At 51.0% G+C, this 15714-nt stretch overlaps 1 protein-coding gene across 1 annotated transcript in view; it reads left to right on the forward strand.

Moving 5' to 3' along the window:
* ACVR1 (activin A receptor type 1) overlaps nt 1–14601 on the forward strand; it is a 46946-nt gene extending 32345 nt beyond the window's left edge. Inside the window, exons 5-10 of the mRNA XM_040070135.2 lie at nt 380–479; nt 1454–1600; nt 3585–3860; nt 7375–7572; nt 12264–12394; nt 13331–14601. Of these exons, the coding sequence (XP_039926069.1) occupies nt 380–479; nt 1454–1600; nt 3585–3860; nt 7375–7572; nt 12264–12394; nt 13331–13465 (987 nt within the window). The 3' untranslated portion in view covers nt 13466–14601. The remainder of the gene's footprint in view (nt 1–379; nt 480–1453; nt 1601–3584; nt 3861–7374; nt 7573–12263; nt 12395–13330) is intronic.
* Nucleotides 14602–15714: the final 1113 nt, after the last annotated feature.

Raw genomic sequence — 15714 nt, forward strand, 5'->3', positions numbered from 1 at the left:
TCACCTCAGTTTATTTGAAAATTGGTTTTGGTTTTAAATATCTGCACGAAGCTTGAATAGTTATCAGAAACAGAACTGAGAGCACAGAAGGTAAGTAAAAGGAGAGTGAAGTGCTGAAAAAGGGTGGGATCTCATGAGAGAGGATAACTGGTAGGCCAGGAGTGGGCTTCCAGTGCACAGACATCTATTGTCATATATTTATTACACTTATTAACAAATAATGACTTACTAAACAAATGCTCTTTGACCCCAAGTGACCAAAGGGCATTCCCAAAGCCACAGATACCCTGAGCTTTAATGTAACCTGTCCTTTGTGCCTGTAAACAGGGAAAAATGGGGTTTCTCACCCTTCTAAACTTCTGTTTTTCCCTCTGAACAGGATCTGTTGGACCATTCCTGCACATCTGGAAGTGGCTCTGGACTCCCTTTCTTGGTGCAAAGAACGGTGGCTCGCCAGATCACACTTGTGGAGTGTGTAGGTCAGTGTCTTCTGGGTGCTTAGTTTTTTGTAGGGCTTTAGCATTAATTTTAGGGAATCATTAATTTTTTCTTTGCCATATTTTTATTATTGAGCAGTGTTAAATTTGAGTTTAGGAAGCATTTGGGCCAAAGATACCTGGAGGCATTGACATTGATCCAAGATGCTGTGCAGGCACTGAAGAGGTGAGGGAGCTATTGGGGTAAAAAGCTTGGCTTGCAGACAGTGTGTCCTGATCTCCACAGGACAGGGATTGGTTTTGGTGGGGTTGGGGATTTTTTTAATCCTTTTTTTTTTGTTTGTGGATGGGTTTGGGTTTAATTATTTTTTTTTTTTTTAATCATCATTTTGTGTTCCTGCAAGGGCCGATGATGGAATAGAAGTGTAAAGCCTCTATCCCCAGCATTACATTTCCTTCCTGTCCTACTCACTGCAGAATTCACAGCTTTGTGTTGTGCACACCGACCTTGCCATGTGCTGCCTAAGTCACTTCAGCTGCAAAAGCACTGATTTGCTGGTGGTTGGATGGTGACATTCCCAGTTGAAACCCTCTGTACTGCACTGGTGTGCGGGGAGGAGAGATCCACACACACTCACACACACACTCACACACACACTCACACACTCACACACACACTCACACACTCACACTCTCTCACACTCTCTCACACTCTCTCACGCTCTCTCACACTCTCTCACGCTCTCTCACGCTCTCTCACACTCTCTCACGCTCTCTCACACTCTCTCACACTCTCTCACACACACTCCCTCCCTCCCTCGCTCGCTCCCTCACACTTGCACTCACAGCAGGCAGGGAAGGTGAGGGCTGCTGGAGCCCAGTGTGACTCCAGGGGTAAGAGGTGCACGCAGGCTGATCAGAAGAGCTGCTGTGATATTTGGTCCATGGCAGGCGAGTTGTGCCTGCTGAGGGCTGGCTGTTAGTTGACAGCTTCTCCCCTGTTTTTCCCCCGCCAGGAAAGGGCCGTTACGGAGAAGTTTGGAGGGGTCAGTGGCAAGGAGAAAACGTTGCTGTGAAGATCTTCTCTTCTAGGGATGAAAAGTCCTGGTTCAGGGAAACTGAGCTGTACAACACTGTACTGCTGCGGCATGAGAATATTTTAGGTAAGCAGGATGAGCACATTGTGTCTCCTGGTGTGGCTGGTGTGAAGGTGAGTTACCCGGACAGCTCACAGTCTCTAGTTCTTGTGTTGTGATAAACAGCCGAAGAGAAATTTTCAGGGAGACGCTTCCAGGAGGGGCTGAGTCTCAAATGGGGAATGTGTCATAGCAGCTGTGACTTGCTGCTCTGCAGTATCCCAGCAGGAAGCAGTTAAATCAACCAGGTGAACCAGGTGTTGGCAGCTGAGCACACGGCAGTGGAGGTGCCGCAGCCCCCTGTGAGGGGACTGGCTCTTGCAGCTCTCGTGGCAGAGTCCTGCACAGCGTGTCAGGGGAAGCTCTGGTGGATCTGTGGTGGGTTGTCATCTCGGTTTCCCTGCACAAATGGAGGGAGAAAAGGTGCGGAGGAGTTTGTAATGAGATTTAGGGATTTGAGTACTTTTCCTTATGGCTAAGTAAAGTGCAATATGAATCCAGTATTCTCCTCTGTTTAACTGTTCTTCTCAGGGTGAGGGTAAGCTCTTTTGGTGTTTAAACCTCAGCTATAGCTGCATGATGTGTATTTTTCCCTGTAAATAGGAAAGTAAATGAACCTTGTGCATCGCTCAGACCTCATGTGCCTGGTTCTGAGAACTGGGAAAGTGGCTTTGTTGTGTTGGGCCGTGTCTGAGGTTTAAGCAGCCCTTTGATTCCTGCTAGACGTGCCCTTCTGTCACTGGTGTGCCACCTCTGCAAATAAAAGCAGCAGCACATTTTCTGAGTGCTGACACTGCCTCACCCAAAATCTGTCTTCAATCAGTTTTCCTTCAGCTCCTTATTCTTGCTTCCTGTCAGAGAATGTTCCCTGGCTCTGTAGCTGACCCTGCTAGACATTTGTGTGTTTCCTGAAGCAGTTCCTTTATTACTACAAAAATAATTTGGTGGCCTCCTGAAATGTGAATTATTGAACTTCCCAAAGGAGCAAGTGACTTGGCTGAAATTACATTGCATATTTCCCTTGGTGCTCTGCCCGTGTTTAGTCTTTCTTGATAACTGTCAAATTTGTTGGCTATTTTAGAGACTTTTTTTAGGTGCAATATTAAACAATATCGCGGAGTACAGAAATGTCACACTGTGCACAAGTCTGACTTTAGGAGAGAAAGCAGCGGGTGTTCTTTCTGATAAATGTATGTGAGCTTTATATAAACATGATTTGTTCCTTTGATTTGGGAATAAAATTCTTGTTCCCAGCTAAAGCTATTGAGGTCACTGTGTGGATATATGCAGAGGTGACAGGAAGGGAGCTTCCCCTGAATTTGGGGTTCAGTTTTAAGACGTGATGTTTTGGAAGTTTTTGAGGTTCATGAGTTTTGAACAGAAAATTTTCTCTGTTTCTTTGTAGAAGAACATGTGGTTGGGCTACACATTTAACCCTTTTCTCAGCAGCCTACACTGGCTGTCTGTGGGCTCTAGAAATGGAAATGGTTGTTCATGGCTTGATGTTTGAGGGCTTTCCCTCTCAAGTGGGCAGCAGCAAATGTGTTACAGACTTGGCGTCTTCCTGTTTGACTGGGAACTTCCCCAACCCCAAGTCCTTCAAAAAGAAGGAAAAATAAAAATATTTTTGAAGTATGTAGTCCTAACAAGTAGTTTTTTGGTGTGACTGACAAATACATAAATGGGTTCTTGGGAACAGATGTGAGTTAGAGTTCAGCACTTGTTGGCTTTGCGTTCGTCACAGCGGTACCTGCAGTGCTCTGCAGCGCAGCTGTAATTGAACGAGCTGTGCGCTGCAGGAGGGGCCAGCGGTGCTGACACACCTTACAGAATATTCAGAGCTGGAGGGGACCCGCAAAGATTGGCCCCACTACTGAGTGGATGGCCTGTACGGGGTCCAACCCACCGCCTTGGCGTTATGGGCACCCTGCTCTGGCTAACGGAGCTGCTTTTCTCTCGAAGGAGCTCTGTCAGTTCATTTCCTTGTTTCTCCTTCTTCCTCTCCCTCTAGGTTTTATCGCATCTGATATGACTTCCAGGAACTCCAGCACGCAGCTGTGGCTGATCACACACTACCACGAGATGGGCTCTCTGTACGACTACCTGCAGCTGACCACGCTGGACACGGTGAGCTGCCTGCGCATCGTGCTGTCCATCGCCAGCGGCCTGGCGCACCTGCACATCGAGATCTTCGGCACGCAGGGCAAGCCGGCCATCTCCCACCGCGACCTCAAGAGCAAGAACATCCTGGTCAAGAAGAACGGGCAGTGCTGCATCGCCGACCTGGGTGAGCGCGGCGGCCCCTGCCCGTGCATGGAGCCAGGGGGGCTGAGCCTGGAGGGGTGTGGGGTGCTGTGCCCTGGGGTGTTCTGAGCCACAGTGACCCGTGGGGTGCTGTGCCCTGGGGTGTCCTGAGCCACAGGGACCCGTGGGGTGCTGTGCCCTGGGGTGTCCTGAGCCACAGGGACCCGTGGGGTGCTGTGCCCTGGGGTGTTCTGAGCCACAGTGACCCATGGGGTGCTGTGCCCTGGGGTGTCCGGAGCCACAGTGACCCTGTGGGGTGCTGTGCCCTGGGGTGTTCTGAGCCACAGGGACCCGTGGGGTGCTGTGCCCTGGGGTGTCCGGAGCCACAGTGACCCGTGGGGTGTCCTGAGCCACAGTGACCCCGCAGTGACCCCTCCTGCCCCCCCCCCGCCCCTCCCGCGTGTCCCCGCAGTGCCCGCCGCGGCCGCCAGGTGGCGCCTGCAGCCCACCCACGTTTTTGGGAATTTCCTGGGTTTCCGCTGTTAAATCCCACTTCCGGATCCCAGAGGATGCGGCGATCAGACTTGGTTTCTGAAATGATGAGTGTCCTCCCACAGGCAGTCTGAGCCGTGTGCTCGTGTCCCAGTGCCGCAGCTCTGTCCAGCTGCAGTGGTGCAGGGCTTTCTGTGAGTCAGGAGCGGCTTCCCTGGGACCAGCTGCTTTGGAATTGAGGGACAATGCACGGGTGTCAGGAGCAGTCACAGCAGCGTGGCTTGTTCACACCTTAGAGGCATGTCTGACAGTAACTTTTTTTTTCTTTTCTCTGAGGACAAGGGAGAAAAGAGTGCTAGAACAGTGTTGGGGCACCATTGCCTAGGCAAAAAGTGTATCAGGAGATGGGAGTTTTTAAAATAATAATTCTACTGCATAGTTTTTGTCACTTGTGACTGAGAGATTTGAGGTAGAGACAGGGAAAACATGAAAGCCATATACTTGGGCCTCTGGAAATTTGCTGTGGGAATAGTAACAAATGGAGCAGTAAATTGAAAAGACAAAGCGTCAGAGACTGGCTTTTAAATAAATTTGTAGTTCACTCTGAGGAGGGGCAGCACATCCTGGCATTGATTGACATGGCACTGGTACAGTGAAATCTATTACACTATTTATCTAGAGATTCCAGATGTTTGAAAGATTTTTCCAAGAGAGTACAGCAGTAAACACTTTCTGATTAGTTTTTACGGTGGTTAAATAGCTATTTTTTTTTAAGTGTGAACTCCTCAGACATGTATCTGTCACATTTTTCCTATGTTCCTCCTCTGTAAGGGAAATTCACCAAAGAATTTGTTGCTTCTGGCATGCATTCATGCCCTTTCCTCTGTGAGGCTCTGTCTTGTTTCCACCCCTGGTCTCTTCCTCTCAGAGTGTGGAGCTGGGAGCTGCTCTGGCCCGTGGCACCCCGGCATCAGAAGCTGCACTACCAGCAGTGGCTGGCTCAGATATGCTCTGGCTAAGCTGGGTGTCAAAGTCCAGGAATGGATGCCATTCCTGCTCGGTCTGTCAGCTGGGGAAAAGTTCTGCCTTTGTCCTTCCAAAGCGGAGCACGTGCCTGATGCTGGGTCTGAGTTGAGCAACTCTCACCCAGAGCTGACAGGACGTGGGGCCGTGGCAGAGCAGCAGATCCTGCAGCTTCTTGTCTTGCAGGGACTCGTCAAACCAGGGTGTTCCATTTTAGCAACTGGTATCTTAAAGCAGGAGCTGCTCTGCCCTGTGCTCAGTGCCCCTCAGTTCTCGTGCTTTGAGGGGCCCTGGGGGAAGGAGACCCTGGGGTGGAGCAGGATCTGCTTCCCAGCTCCTGAGCAGCTGGGATGCCTGTGTGCTGGGAGCCAGGTGACAGCAGTGTCCCCTGGCCCGGTGCCCCACCTCCTTGGTGTGTGGTGTGCAGCATGCTGACTTGCCTCCCTCTGCTGTCATCCTTGACCTGTCGGCCTCTGGGATCTGTTTTGCCCAGTTTGGATGAAGTTTTACGGTTTTTTTTGAGGTGTTCTCCGAGGTCTTGATGTTTTCAGAGCTGGCCAGGAAATGTGGTTTTTAACCTTTGTTTGCTGTTGCGAGCTTTTTTAAAAGAAAACTTGTAAACCGTACATACTGTATAATACAATCTAATGTCAATTTTAAATAGTACATAAAAATATACGTGTGTGTATCAATATTTGACAAAAGAACTTGGATCTGGGAGCAGACATCTCATCGGTCTGGGGTCATGAGATGGTACATGAGGTGTCTCTGAGAAGGGTGGGGACAAACATTTTAGTGCTTGTTGTGGTGGGCCAAGGGGAGGTGGTTTGAAACTGAAAGAGAGTTGATTTACATTAAATATAGGAAGTGTTTTACAGTGAGGGTGGGCAGGCCCTGGCACAGGGTGCCCAGAGCAGCTGTGGCTGCCCCTGGATCCCTGGCAGTGTCCCAGGCCAGGTTGGACACTGGGGCTGGAGCAGCCTGGGACAGTGGAAGGTGTCCCTGCCCAGAGCAGGGCGGAGCTGGATGAACTTGAAGATCCCTTCCAACCCAAAGTATTCTGTGATCTTTCTAGAGGTACCATAAGCATATTCTTATAAGCTTGAAATATCTTGAAGGGCATTTGAATTGTAAAAAGGTATTTTCCAAATTTTGGTTACGTTAAAGAACAGACTGTTCTTTGGGAAGAAAAGCAAATGAATGATCTGGTGATAGGTTAGTTTTTGTGGGACTGAGGTAAAAAGCCTTTTAAGGTTCACCTAAAATAAACTCCTGTTAAATGCAAATAGTATATGTCATTCTTAGATTTGTTGAGGAAATTAGGGAGAGTTTGCGTCGCCTGCTCTGTCGCTTGGCTCTGCCATGCACTCGCTGCTGCTCAATTTGTAGTGCACTGTGTTTACCGTGGCCAAATGAGTGCTCTGTGTGTTTCCAAATTTACAGTAATTTAGTCCCTCACGTAATGTTCTCTGCTTAAATGTTTAGTAATTAGTAGAAACCAGGTAGAGTAGTTTTGTCTGACTCATTTTAGATCTGCTTGAGGATGTTTGTTTTTCAAGCTGCTGCAAATACGGTGTTTTTTTGTTTTCCAGCTGTATTTTTTTAACTTGTGTGTATCCTTCGTGCGGTGTTTTTCTCCTCCCTTCCCCACGGTTCGGGTGTATCCACCTACCCAAAAGGTCTATAAATAAATTTGAATGCCCTGTAAAATTGTTTTCTTCTAAGCAGCAGCTGCTTGGCCTCTGTGTATCCATGCCCAGAGTGCTGGGGCCATCCAGTGGCTGCAAAACACTTCATGATGGTGTTTTGCAAGAGCGCAATAAAATGCTGGATGATAATCCCTTAGGAGATAACGGGCCTGTCTGTGGCCTCAGGGGCTGGTTGTGCCGGGTTTGGAGCCGACCCCAATGGTCTCTGGGCAGTTGGGCCCTCGGCTCCTCTTTCAGAAACCGTCTGATGGGGTCGCTGCCCCTGGGGCCTTTAAGTGTGTGCTGCTGCAGTTGAAGGGGACTTAACCGTGACCTCTTTCTCGTGTCCTTCAGGCCTTGCAGTCATGCATTCCCAAAGCACAAACCAGCTGGACGTGGGGAACAATCCCCGCGTGGGCACCAAGCGCTACATGGCTCCAGAAGTCCTGGACGAGACGATCCAGGCAGACTGCTTCGACTCCTACAAGCGGGTGGACATCTGGGCCTTTGGGCTGGTCCTCTGGGAGGTGGCCAGGCGCATGGTCAGCAACGGTGAGTGCCTGGGGCTCCTTCCCTGGCTCTGGGACAGGTGGGCAGGGGGTAACTCATGGCAGAGCACCTGCACCGGCGTGCACAGGAGCGTGCTGGGCCTCCACAGCGCTTGGATCCCTGAGACGCTGAGGGAGCTCTTGCTGTGTTGGCTGCAGTGGCTGAGTCCTGTTGCCATTTCTGTTAAGGCAGAGAAGAGAGTCAGTCCCCTGCTCATTCTAAGTCCTGGTGAGACCTAATTCATATCAAAGAGCTAAGTTAAAATTTTAGATCACAAAGTCTCTGTTCTTCCTCGTGTCATTAAACCATAGTGAATATTTGAAGGTGTCTGTTTCTCATGGCAAACCCTAAAGGACAGGAAAAAAGAATACAGGAAGTGCAGGAAGGATCAGAATTTGGGACTGCTTTTGCTTTAGCGAGTTGGAATGCAGCCTGGGCTGTGCACAGGTACAGTCCTGGTGCTGGACACAGAGACTGCTGCAGCAATAGGCTTTAACCTGAGCTGCTCTGGAGTGAGCAAGGGTGGATGGTGTGCTGGCAGCTTCACCAGGTTGGTGTGGAGCTCAGGGGACTGCAGACCTACCTGCTAGTAGGTGCATGCTCTGGGAATTTGGTTCTGATGGAGCTCAGTGCCACCATGGAAGAACTTCAGGTGATGCACATTTGTCTCTGCTCTGGTCACGTCAGGACAGTCTGAAGTTTCAGGTGCTGGTGATACTGATTGCACAGAACCAGCTTCAGTGTCAGACTCCTGGCTGCTGCTGTAATTCCGTGCCCTTGCACTGGCTGGGATGGAGTAAACATCTTCCCTCACCTCTGTGAGCTGAGCTGTGTGGGAATCATTGCGGGTCAGGTGGCTGCTCTGATCACCCTGTTTGCTTTGCAGTGAGACTTTGGCATTGGGAGTGAGGCTGCAGGAGCAGGGGTGTGGTGGTGTCTCGGGGGGCCAGAGGCACTCATCAGCTCCCTGTGCTCCCCTGGACTCGTGGGCAGCCTTGCAGTGCCTCAGCCTGGTTCAGTGCTTCAGCTCACAGACACCTTGAACTTGTTCTAACATGACTATTAAGTCTGGCAGTTCTTAATTTTTATTTATTGATTCTGTTTTAATTTTTTTTATTTTTTAAAAATCTACCCAATGATCCTCCACATGACACAGTGGTTCTTGGTATTTTCTTGTTTAGTGTGAGGAGGAAAATTTGATAGGAAGCTCCTTTGGCACAAACTGTCGGGGGCTTACTTTAACATTGAGGTGGTTTCAGGGTCCTTGCTCTTCTGCACAGCTTTGAGCCGAGCCGAAGGAAGAGACGGAGTTCTCAGGTTTAGATTTTTCAAGGCTGCATACTTCGTTTATTGTTTTTTATCTTACAATTTTCTCGGAGTCCGACAAGATGTTCACAGCTGCATGGATTCCTCACGTCTCCCCCCCGAGCTGGGTTGTCCTTATCTTTTATACTAATTGCTATGTATTTCTTGTTTACTATTTCTTACTAATGTCTATCACTATTACTAAAAAGGTCATCTTTACTTTGACCCAATCCTCACTAACTACTTTGTGCCCACATCACTGCTGAAATGGAGTGAGGGAAGGAGAAGGAGAAGAAGAAGGAGACAACGCCCCAAATTCTCCATCTTGTCCCATTCACTTCAATGCTAGGAACCTAAAACTACTATTTCTCACATTCTTGTGGCCTGTAAACCTTCTCTCAGTGTAGGAAGTTTTTCCCATGGGCTGAGATCAAAGCCAGTGTCTCTCTGAGCTCTAGGCTGGGGTCCCAGACCCCCTGCCCAGGTCCCTGACCCTTCAAGGCAACCAAAGGAATGCCCTGGACTCCAACACAAACGAGTACTTGGTGTTGTCTGTGTGCTGCAGTAGGAACCAGCCAGCATTTTCCCAGTACTCAGAAGATGATTTCAGTCCCCAAAGCTATGTTTTCCTCTTCAAACAGAGCAGTGCTGGTTCCCTGGAGAGTGTCCCCTGCTCTTGGAACATGCTCCCTTGGTTTGGTGCTTGCCTGGCACTCACAGCTCAGGTCCTTGGGAATTGTCGGGGTTGTTCCCAGGGCTCTGGTCTTGTTCAACAAGGACAGTAACACCAGAAGCTCAGAGGTGGTTCCTACTCAAAGGAGCCCTGGTGTGTGGTGTCATTCCCTGTGTGAGGCTGGAGCTGCTACCGTGCTTTGTGTGGGGTTGAGCAGTGAGATTTGTGCGTGCACAGGACCAGCTGGACTTGAAGTCAGCTGAGGGCCATGGACATGCTCCAAGGGCTGGAGCCCCTCTGCCATGGAGCCAGGCTGGGAGAGCTGGGAATGTTCCCCTGGAGAAGGGAAGGATCCAGGGAGAGCTCAGAGCCCCTGGCAGGGCCTGAAGGGGCTCCAAGAGAGCTGCAGAGGGACTGGGGACAAGGGCTGGAGGGACAGGACACAGGAAATGGCTTCCACTGCCAGAGGGCAGGGCTGGATGGCATAGTGGGAAAAAGTTCTTCTTGGCCGTGAGGGTGTTGAGGCCCTGGCACAGGGTGCCCAGAGCAGCTGTGGCTGTCCCTGGATCCCTGGCAGTGTCCAAGACCAGTTTGGACACGGGCTTGGAGCAGCCTGGGACAGGGGAGGGTCCCTGCCATGGCAGGGGTGGCACTGGATGGGCTTTAAGGTCCCTCCCCTCTCAAGCCATTCTGGGAGTCTGTGAACATGGGGTAAAGGTAAGAAGCCACTGCGGTACCTGTGAGCTGCAGCTGATTGAGAGCAGAGAGCCAGCGGCCCCAGCAGAGCAGAAGTGACAGAAGTCACCTGCAGGCTGTCAGGAAGCCGGGCTGTGGGACGCGGGTGTCCCCAGGCAGTGGGCCAGGGCAGCGTGTCAGGGGTCGGTGCCACGCTCTGGGACAGGGGGAAGTGGCTCCCTGGCACCACCGAGGGCTCCCACGGGGCTGGGCAGCAGCTCAGAGCACTGCACAGGCACTACTGGAGGAAAGGCCAGCCCTGCTTCCTGTGTCTTCTGCAGCAGTTGTGTGCTTGGGAAAGACCACATGACAATAGTGAACTGGAGCCAGACGTCTCTGCAGTGTAAAGTTCATCTGGAATATCCTCGTGGCCCTGGGAGTGTTCAGAGTGCTGTGACAGCAGGGTTTGGGTCTTTGTCCCGTGCAAAGCCCTGGCTTTAGCTGCAGGACGGGCAGGTAAAGGGCACTCAGGGGTTGTGTTCCTGGGGTCTCACACTAAACTGGGGTCTGGGGAGGCAGGAGAAGGGTGAGGATAGGAGCTCAGCCCTGCAGGTGATGTTTGGTGAGTGCAGCTGGGAATTGCTCTGAGCAGGAGGGTGGGTGATGCTGCTTTGCACAGCACGTTGTTTGTCCTGTGTCTGTGTCAGGGTAGCACTGAGCAAACCCTGCAGGCTGCCCGCTGCTTCTGATGGGAGCTTGCTTGGGTGGGCAGGTCCCCAAATCACCCCACCGTTCTCCAAGGCTCTTGCAGTTTCCTGAAGACTGTTTCCCTTTTTGACCAATCATCGCAGACAGGAGTTTACAGATTTTTGCAGAGTATGCACAGGACTATCTATGGGACTTTGATCTTCATCTTCAGTAGAACAGGAAAACTGAAATTTCAACTGCTGTGGGAAGGGTTGAGAACCTCTTTTCAACTTCAGAGTATCCAAAGCAGCAGAGATTCTCCAGGATTTCATGTCTGGCTGTGGGACAGCAGATTTCAGTCTGTTGGTCCCAGCTAACAGCAGCAGCCATTTGATGTTCCTGCTGGACACAGAGGGCCTCATTAGCTCAGGCCTTTTCCACACCACTGACCCAGGTGCCTGTCTTTGGACACCGGTTTGTAAATTGGCTTCCTGAGAGGGTTGTGCTCCCTGTAGGTGGTTTGTGAGCCTGATGCAGTGAGGAAGCAGAGCTGCACGTGTGTCCTGCGGGGCAGGCAGAGGGCTCCAGCCTGGCAGTGCTCTGGGGGAGCGCACACACCAGCTCTGGTTTCAGTGCCAAACCCCAGGGCACGGCCACCTTGGTGGTTTCAAGGCCAGGCTGGATGGGGCTTGGAGCGACCTGGGATAGGGGAAGGTGTCCCTGCCCATTGCAGGGTGGAATGAGGTGGGCTGTAAGGTCCCTCTCAGCCCAAACCAGTCCGGGATTTTATGAGGATGCACTGAGCTCCTGAGTGCCGGTGTTTGGCTTTGTGAGGGCACGTGGTGCCAGTTACACTGGGGATTTTACTGTTTTCATAACGAGGAATGAAATGCTTTGAAGCACCAGCCTGAGGCTCTGTGGTTGCTGACATGCTTATTGCACTCTCAGGAATTACGAAAGCACCAGAGTGTGTGTTGAGCCTGTTAGAAACCCCAGTGCAGACCTTACATTTTTGCATTTGCTGGTAGAAAGCCCAGTTTTTGGTAGGCAGGAAAGCTGCATGCATTACAAAACTTGGCCTTTTGGCAAGGGGCCTTTCTCATCCTTTCAGCTCCAGCATCTGCAAAGTGGGTATAGCTCATACTTTGTGGACTTGCAGTATGAGCCAATTAATTCACATTTTGCATAGAAAAAGCTGTTCCTGGGGCAGTGAGTGCTGTTCAGGGCTGCGTGACTCTGCAGGGTTGACTTCTAAAGGATTTTTGTGCCTCTTAGGTGGGTTATGTGTACTCTCTGTGCCAGTGGAAATGCTGTTCACTCACAGTGTCACTGTAATGTGTGTTTGTCTCACCAGGCATCGTGGAAGACTACAAGCCACCCTTCTATGACCTGGTTCCAAATGATCCCAGTTTTGAAGACATGAGGAAAGTGGTCTGTGTGGATCAGCAGAGGCCCAACATTCCCAACAGATGGTTCTCAGACCCGGTCAGTGTGGTGCTGGTCTTTGTCTGACACAGTCACAGAAGCTGTTTCAGTTGTCACTTGCTGGGGAGATGTTCTGGGTGGGCCCTGTGAGCAGTGACCCCTCTGCAGGGGTTGGGATGTGCTGGCCTGGCTGGGGAGCACTGAGCAAACTGACCACTGCAGCTCTGAGCTAGTCACAGATCAGAACACGAGTTAGCAAAACCTTACAGCTGCTTTTCCTGCTGGTTGTTCTCCCTCGGGGGGAAGTGCAGGGGAGTGAAGCTGCCTGGGCTTTCTGTGCCTTACAAGCACAAACAGCAGAATGCTGGGCTCTCCTGCCTATGAGAGAGGGGCTGTTGTTCTTTTTGAAAGACTGATGCTCACGTTTATTTTTCTTCATCAGTGTCAGTCTGGCCTCTCCAGGCTGCCCAGCTGTTTGGTCCTTACCCCTGGAGCTGTGGAAGTCAGTTTGAAATGAAATCTGTAGGGCTGAGCAGGGCAGAGGGCCCATCTCTGAGGTTTGGGTGTGGAGCTGTGCCCTGTGCTGGGAGCCCAGCCAGTTAAATCTTGCTGGGCATGCTGAAATCACAGGCAGAACCTCTGTACCCTCTCAGCTGCCTTCATGGCTCTGCAGGGGTTGGTGTCATTGAAGAGAAGTTCTGCGTAGTGTTTGCTTAATTAGAAAAAAACGCACACTCCATTGTTTAAAGTTACACTGGCTGGTCACTCCCGCCAGCCCACGGGCCACTTGTGCTCTTGGTTTAATCAAGTTATCAGACTTCAGGAGCTTTTCAAAGCATGAAGGCTCTGTATTTGCTAAATAGCGGGAAACTCTGAAAATGGAGCGTTGATTAGGCAGCAGAACCTCTCTGTGCGAGTGCTTGGCCCCAGCCAGTGCTTGCTTGGCTTGTTGTTTGTGTCTGACCCGTGCGCGCTGTGGTTTCTGTTCTTCCCCAGACGTTGACGTCCCTTGCCAAGCTGATGAAGGAGTGCTGGTACCAGAACCCCTCGGCCAGACTGACAGCCCTGCGCATCAAAAAGACTTTGACCAAAATTGACAATTCCTTGGACAAACTGAAAGCGGACTGTTGACGCTCTCCTCGCGGTGCTGTCCCGGCAGGAAGGCACTTGGCTGGCCCGGAGGGCTCCGGCCAGGCCGTTCGTGGCCCTGGTGCCCGGGGCTGCTGGGGGTTCTGGGGAGCAGCACCCCGGGCTGTCCGCACTGCTCCCACCACAGCTGGGCGAGCGCTGAGCACTCGGCTGTGCGCGCTGTGCCTGAGCTAGTGGCCTGAAGGAAGACAGAGAAATCCTAAGACAAGATCAGGGCATTAAACAATGGCTTTGAACAGCTTTTCTTTTTTTCTTTCTTTTTTTCTCTTTTTTTTTTTTTTCTCTTTTTTTTCCCCTTTTCTTGTTTTTTTTTTTTTTTTTTTTAATATTTTATTTTAATTCTCCTAATCACTCCCAGGGCGAACACATGGAAGTGGTAAATTTTAATCAGCAATATTGCCTGTGCTTCTCTTCTTTATTGCACTAGGAATTCTTTGCATTCCTTACTTGCACTGTCACTGTTAATTTTAACGACATGACTTGCCAAAAATATGATTGGCTGTATCCTGCATCGATCTCTGCCTGAGTAATAGGAAAAGAATTCGGTAAACTGAAAACGTAACTGTCAGACTTTAGCTGCATTTTACATGTGTACTGATGTTTACAATAATGCTGAACATTAGGAATTTCTTGTTTATCCAAAACTTGCAAATTATTTATTACTAGTGCACTTGCCAGTTTTTTAAACTGTAAAATAAGTGCATAAAGTTAAAGCTTATTTTTATGTGGCCTCTTTCATGATTTCTTACACAGACATTTTTGTAACACAATATAACCTGAAACATGAATTGTTTTCTGTATTATCATGTTACAACTCGATAGTCACATTTTAAGTGCTTCACATTTGTAGGTGTGTGGTCTGTACCATATTTTAAGTTGGAATATGGAACGTATATATAGCCATTTCCCACAGGACCTTGCGTCTGGCATCTTACTGATCTGGGAAAGGAGAGCCGTGGAGGAGTTAACTAGAATATTAGGTCATGAATGCTGTGGGGAAAAATGCATTTTATTTCTTCTAAGCTATATAATATGCATTTAAACTCTGCCAGAAAAATAACTATTTTGTTTTAATCTACTTTTTCTATTTAGTAGTTATTTGTATAAATTAAATAGAATGTTTTCAAGTCAAAGGTTGGAGTGTTTTGGTTGTGTTACCGCCTGTCAGGGCTCAGGTGCCCCTCCGTGGTGCTGAGGCTGCAGAGCTGCAGCAGGGACGCGCTGGGCTCTCCCTGCCCCTGTCCCCCAGCCCAGGGGGGGCAGCTCTGTGGGCACCCAAGGGTTCCCCGTGCCTGGGCCTCCCCGAACGCTCCTCTCCTTCCTTACACCAGGAATGGCAGTGCCCTCTCATCCTTGGAAAAGAGCTCCTTTATCCATAGGCTCGGGATTCCCCTGGAAGCCTCTGCACGCGTCCTCTCTGGGGTAGAACACTTCTCTGAGGTTCCCCTCAGCCCTCGAGTGCCAGGTTCTGCTCTGCTGCCTCTGTAACTTCTCCTTCCAGCCGTCCTCCCTGTGCCGTTCCCGCCGCGGGGAATGCCCGTTCCCCGTTGCTGCCGGAGCGGTGGGAGCCGAGGGTGCGGGCCGGGTGCTGCTGGGGCTGCTGTGAGCTCAGAGCAGCGCTGCCGGCTCTCCAGTTACGGGCCGTGGGAGAAAACCGGGAACAGCGGATTCCGTGAGGTTTTCTCGTAGTCTGTCAGCGGAACTGAAATGCCTGCGTGTGTTTCGGTTTGCTTTACCCTGGGCTGCGTGTGAGCCGTGTGCTGGGACGCGGCTGCAGCCCGGGAGGGCGGGAGGGCAGCGGCACCGGGGCTGGGGCTGGGGCTGCTGCTGGGGTCACTGGTGGCAGGTGAGGAGCTGCGCTGCTGGGAGCTGGCAGCGGGCACTGCCTGCAGCTCTGCAGTGCCCGTGCCTGCTGTGCCACCTGCCTTCCTGGAACGGCAGCAGGATCCCAACCCAGCGGGAAGCGGGGCAGGATCCCAACCCAGCGGGAAGCGGGGCAGGATCCCAACCCAGCGGGAAGCGGGGCAGGCTCCTGTGGAGGTGCCTGGGGGAGGCCAGCAGGATGCCTGCGCAGGCTGGGGTCATGAGGTGGCACTGCAGATGGAGGGGACGGGCACAGGTGGCAGTTTGGTGTGAGTGTGGAGCGTATGATCAGGGTTTTGGTTGGAGTTTTCACCTCTCCTGTGTTTTCCGTTGCCAAGGCTTGGAGGTGAGAGACAACCTGCTGTGCT

The sequence above is a fragment of the Hirundo rustica genome, chromosome 7 (genome assembly GCF_015227805.2).
Source record: "Hirundo rustica isolate bHirRus1 chromosome 7, bHirRus1.pri.v3, whole genome shotgun sequence".
NCBI classification, from domain to species: Eukaryota; Metazoa; Chordata; class Aves; order Passeriformes; family Hirundinidae; genus Hirundo; species Hirundo rustica.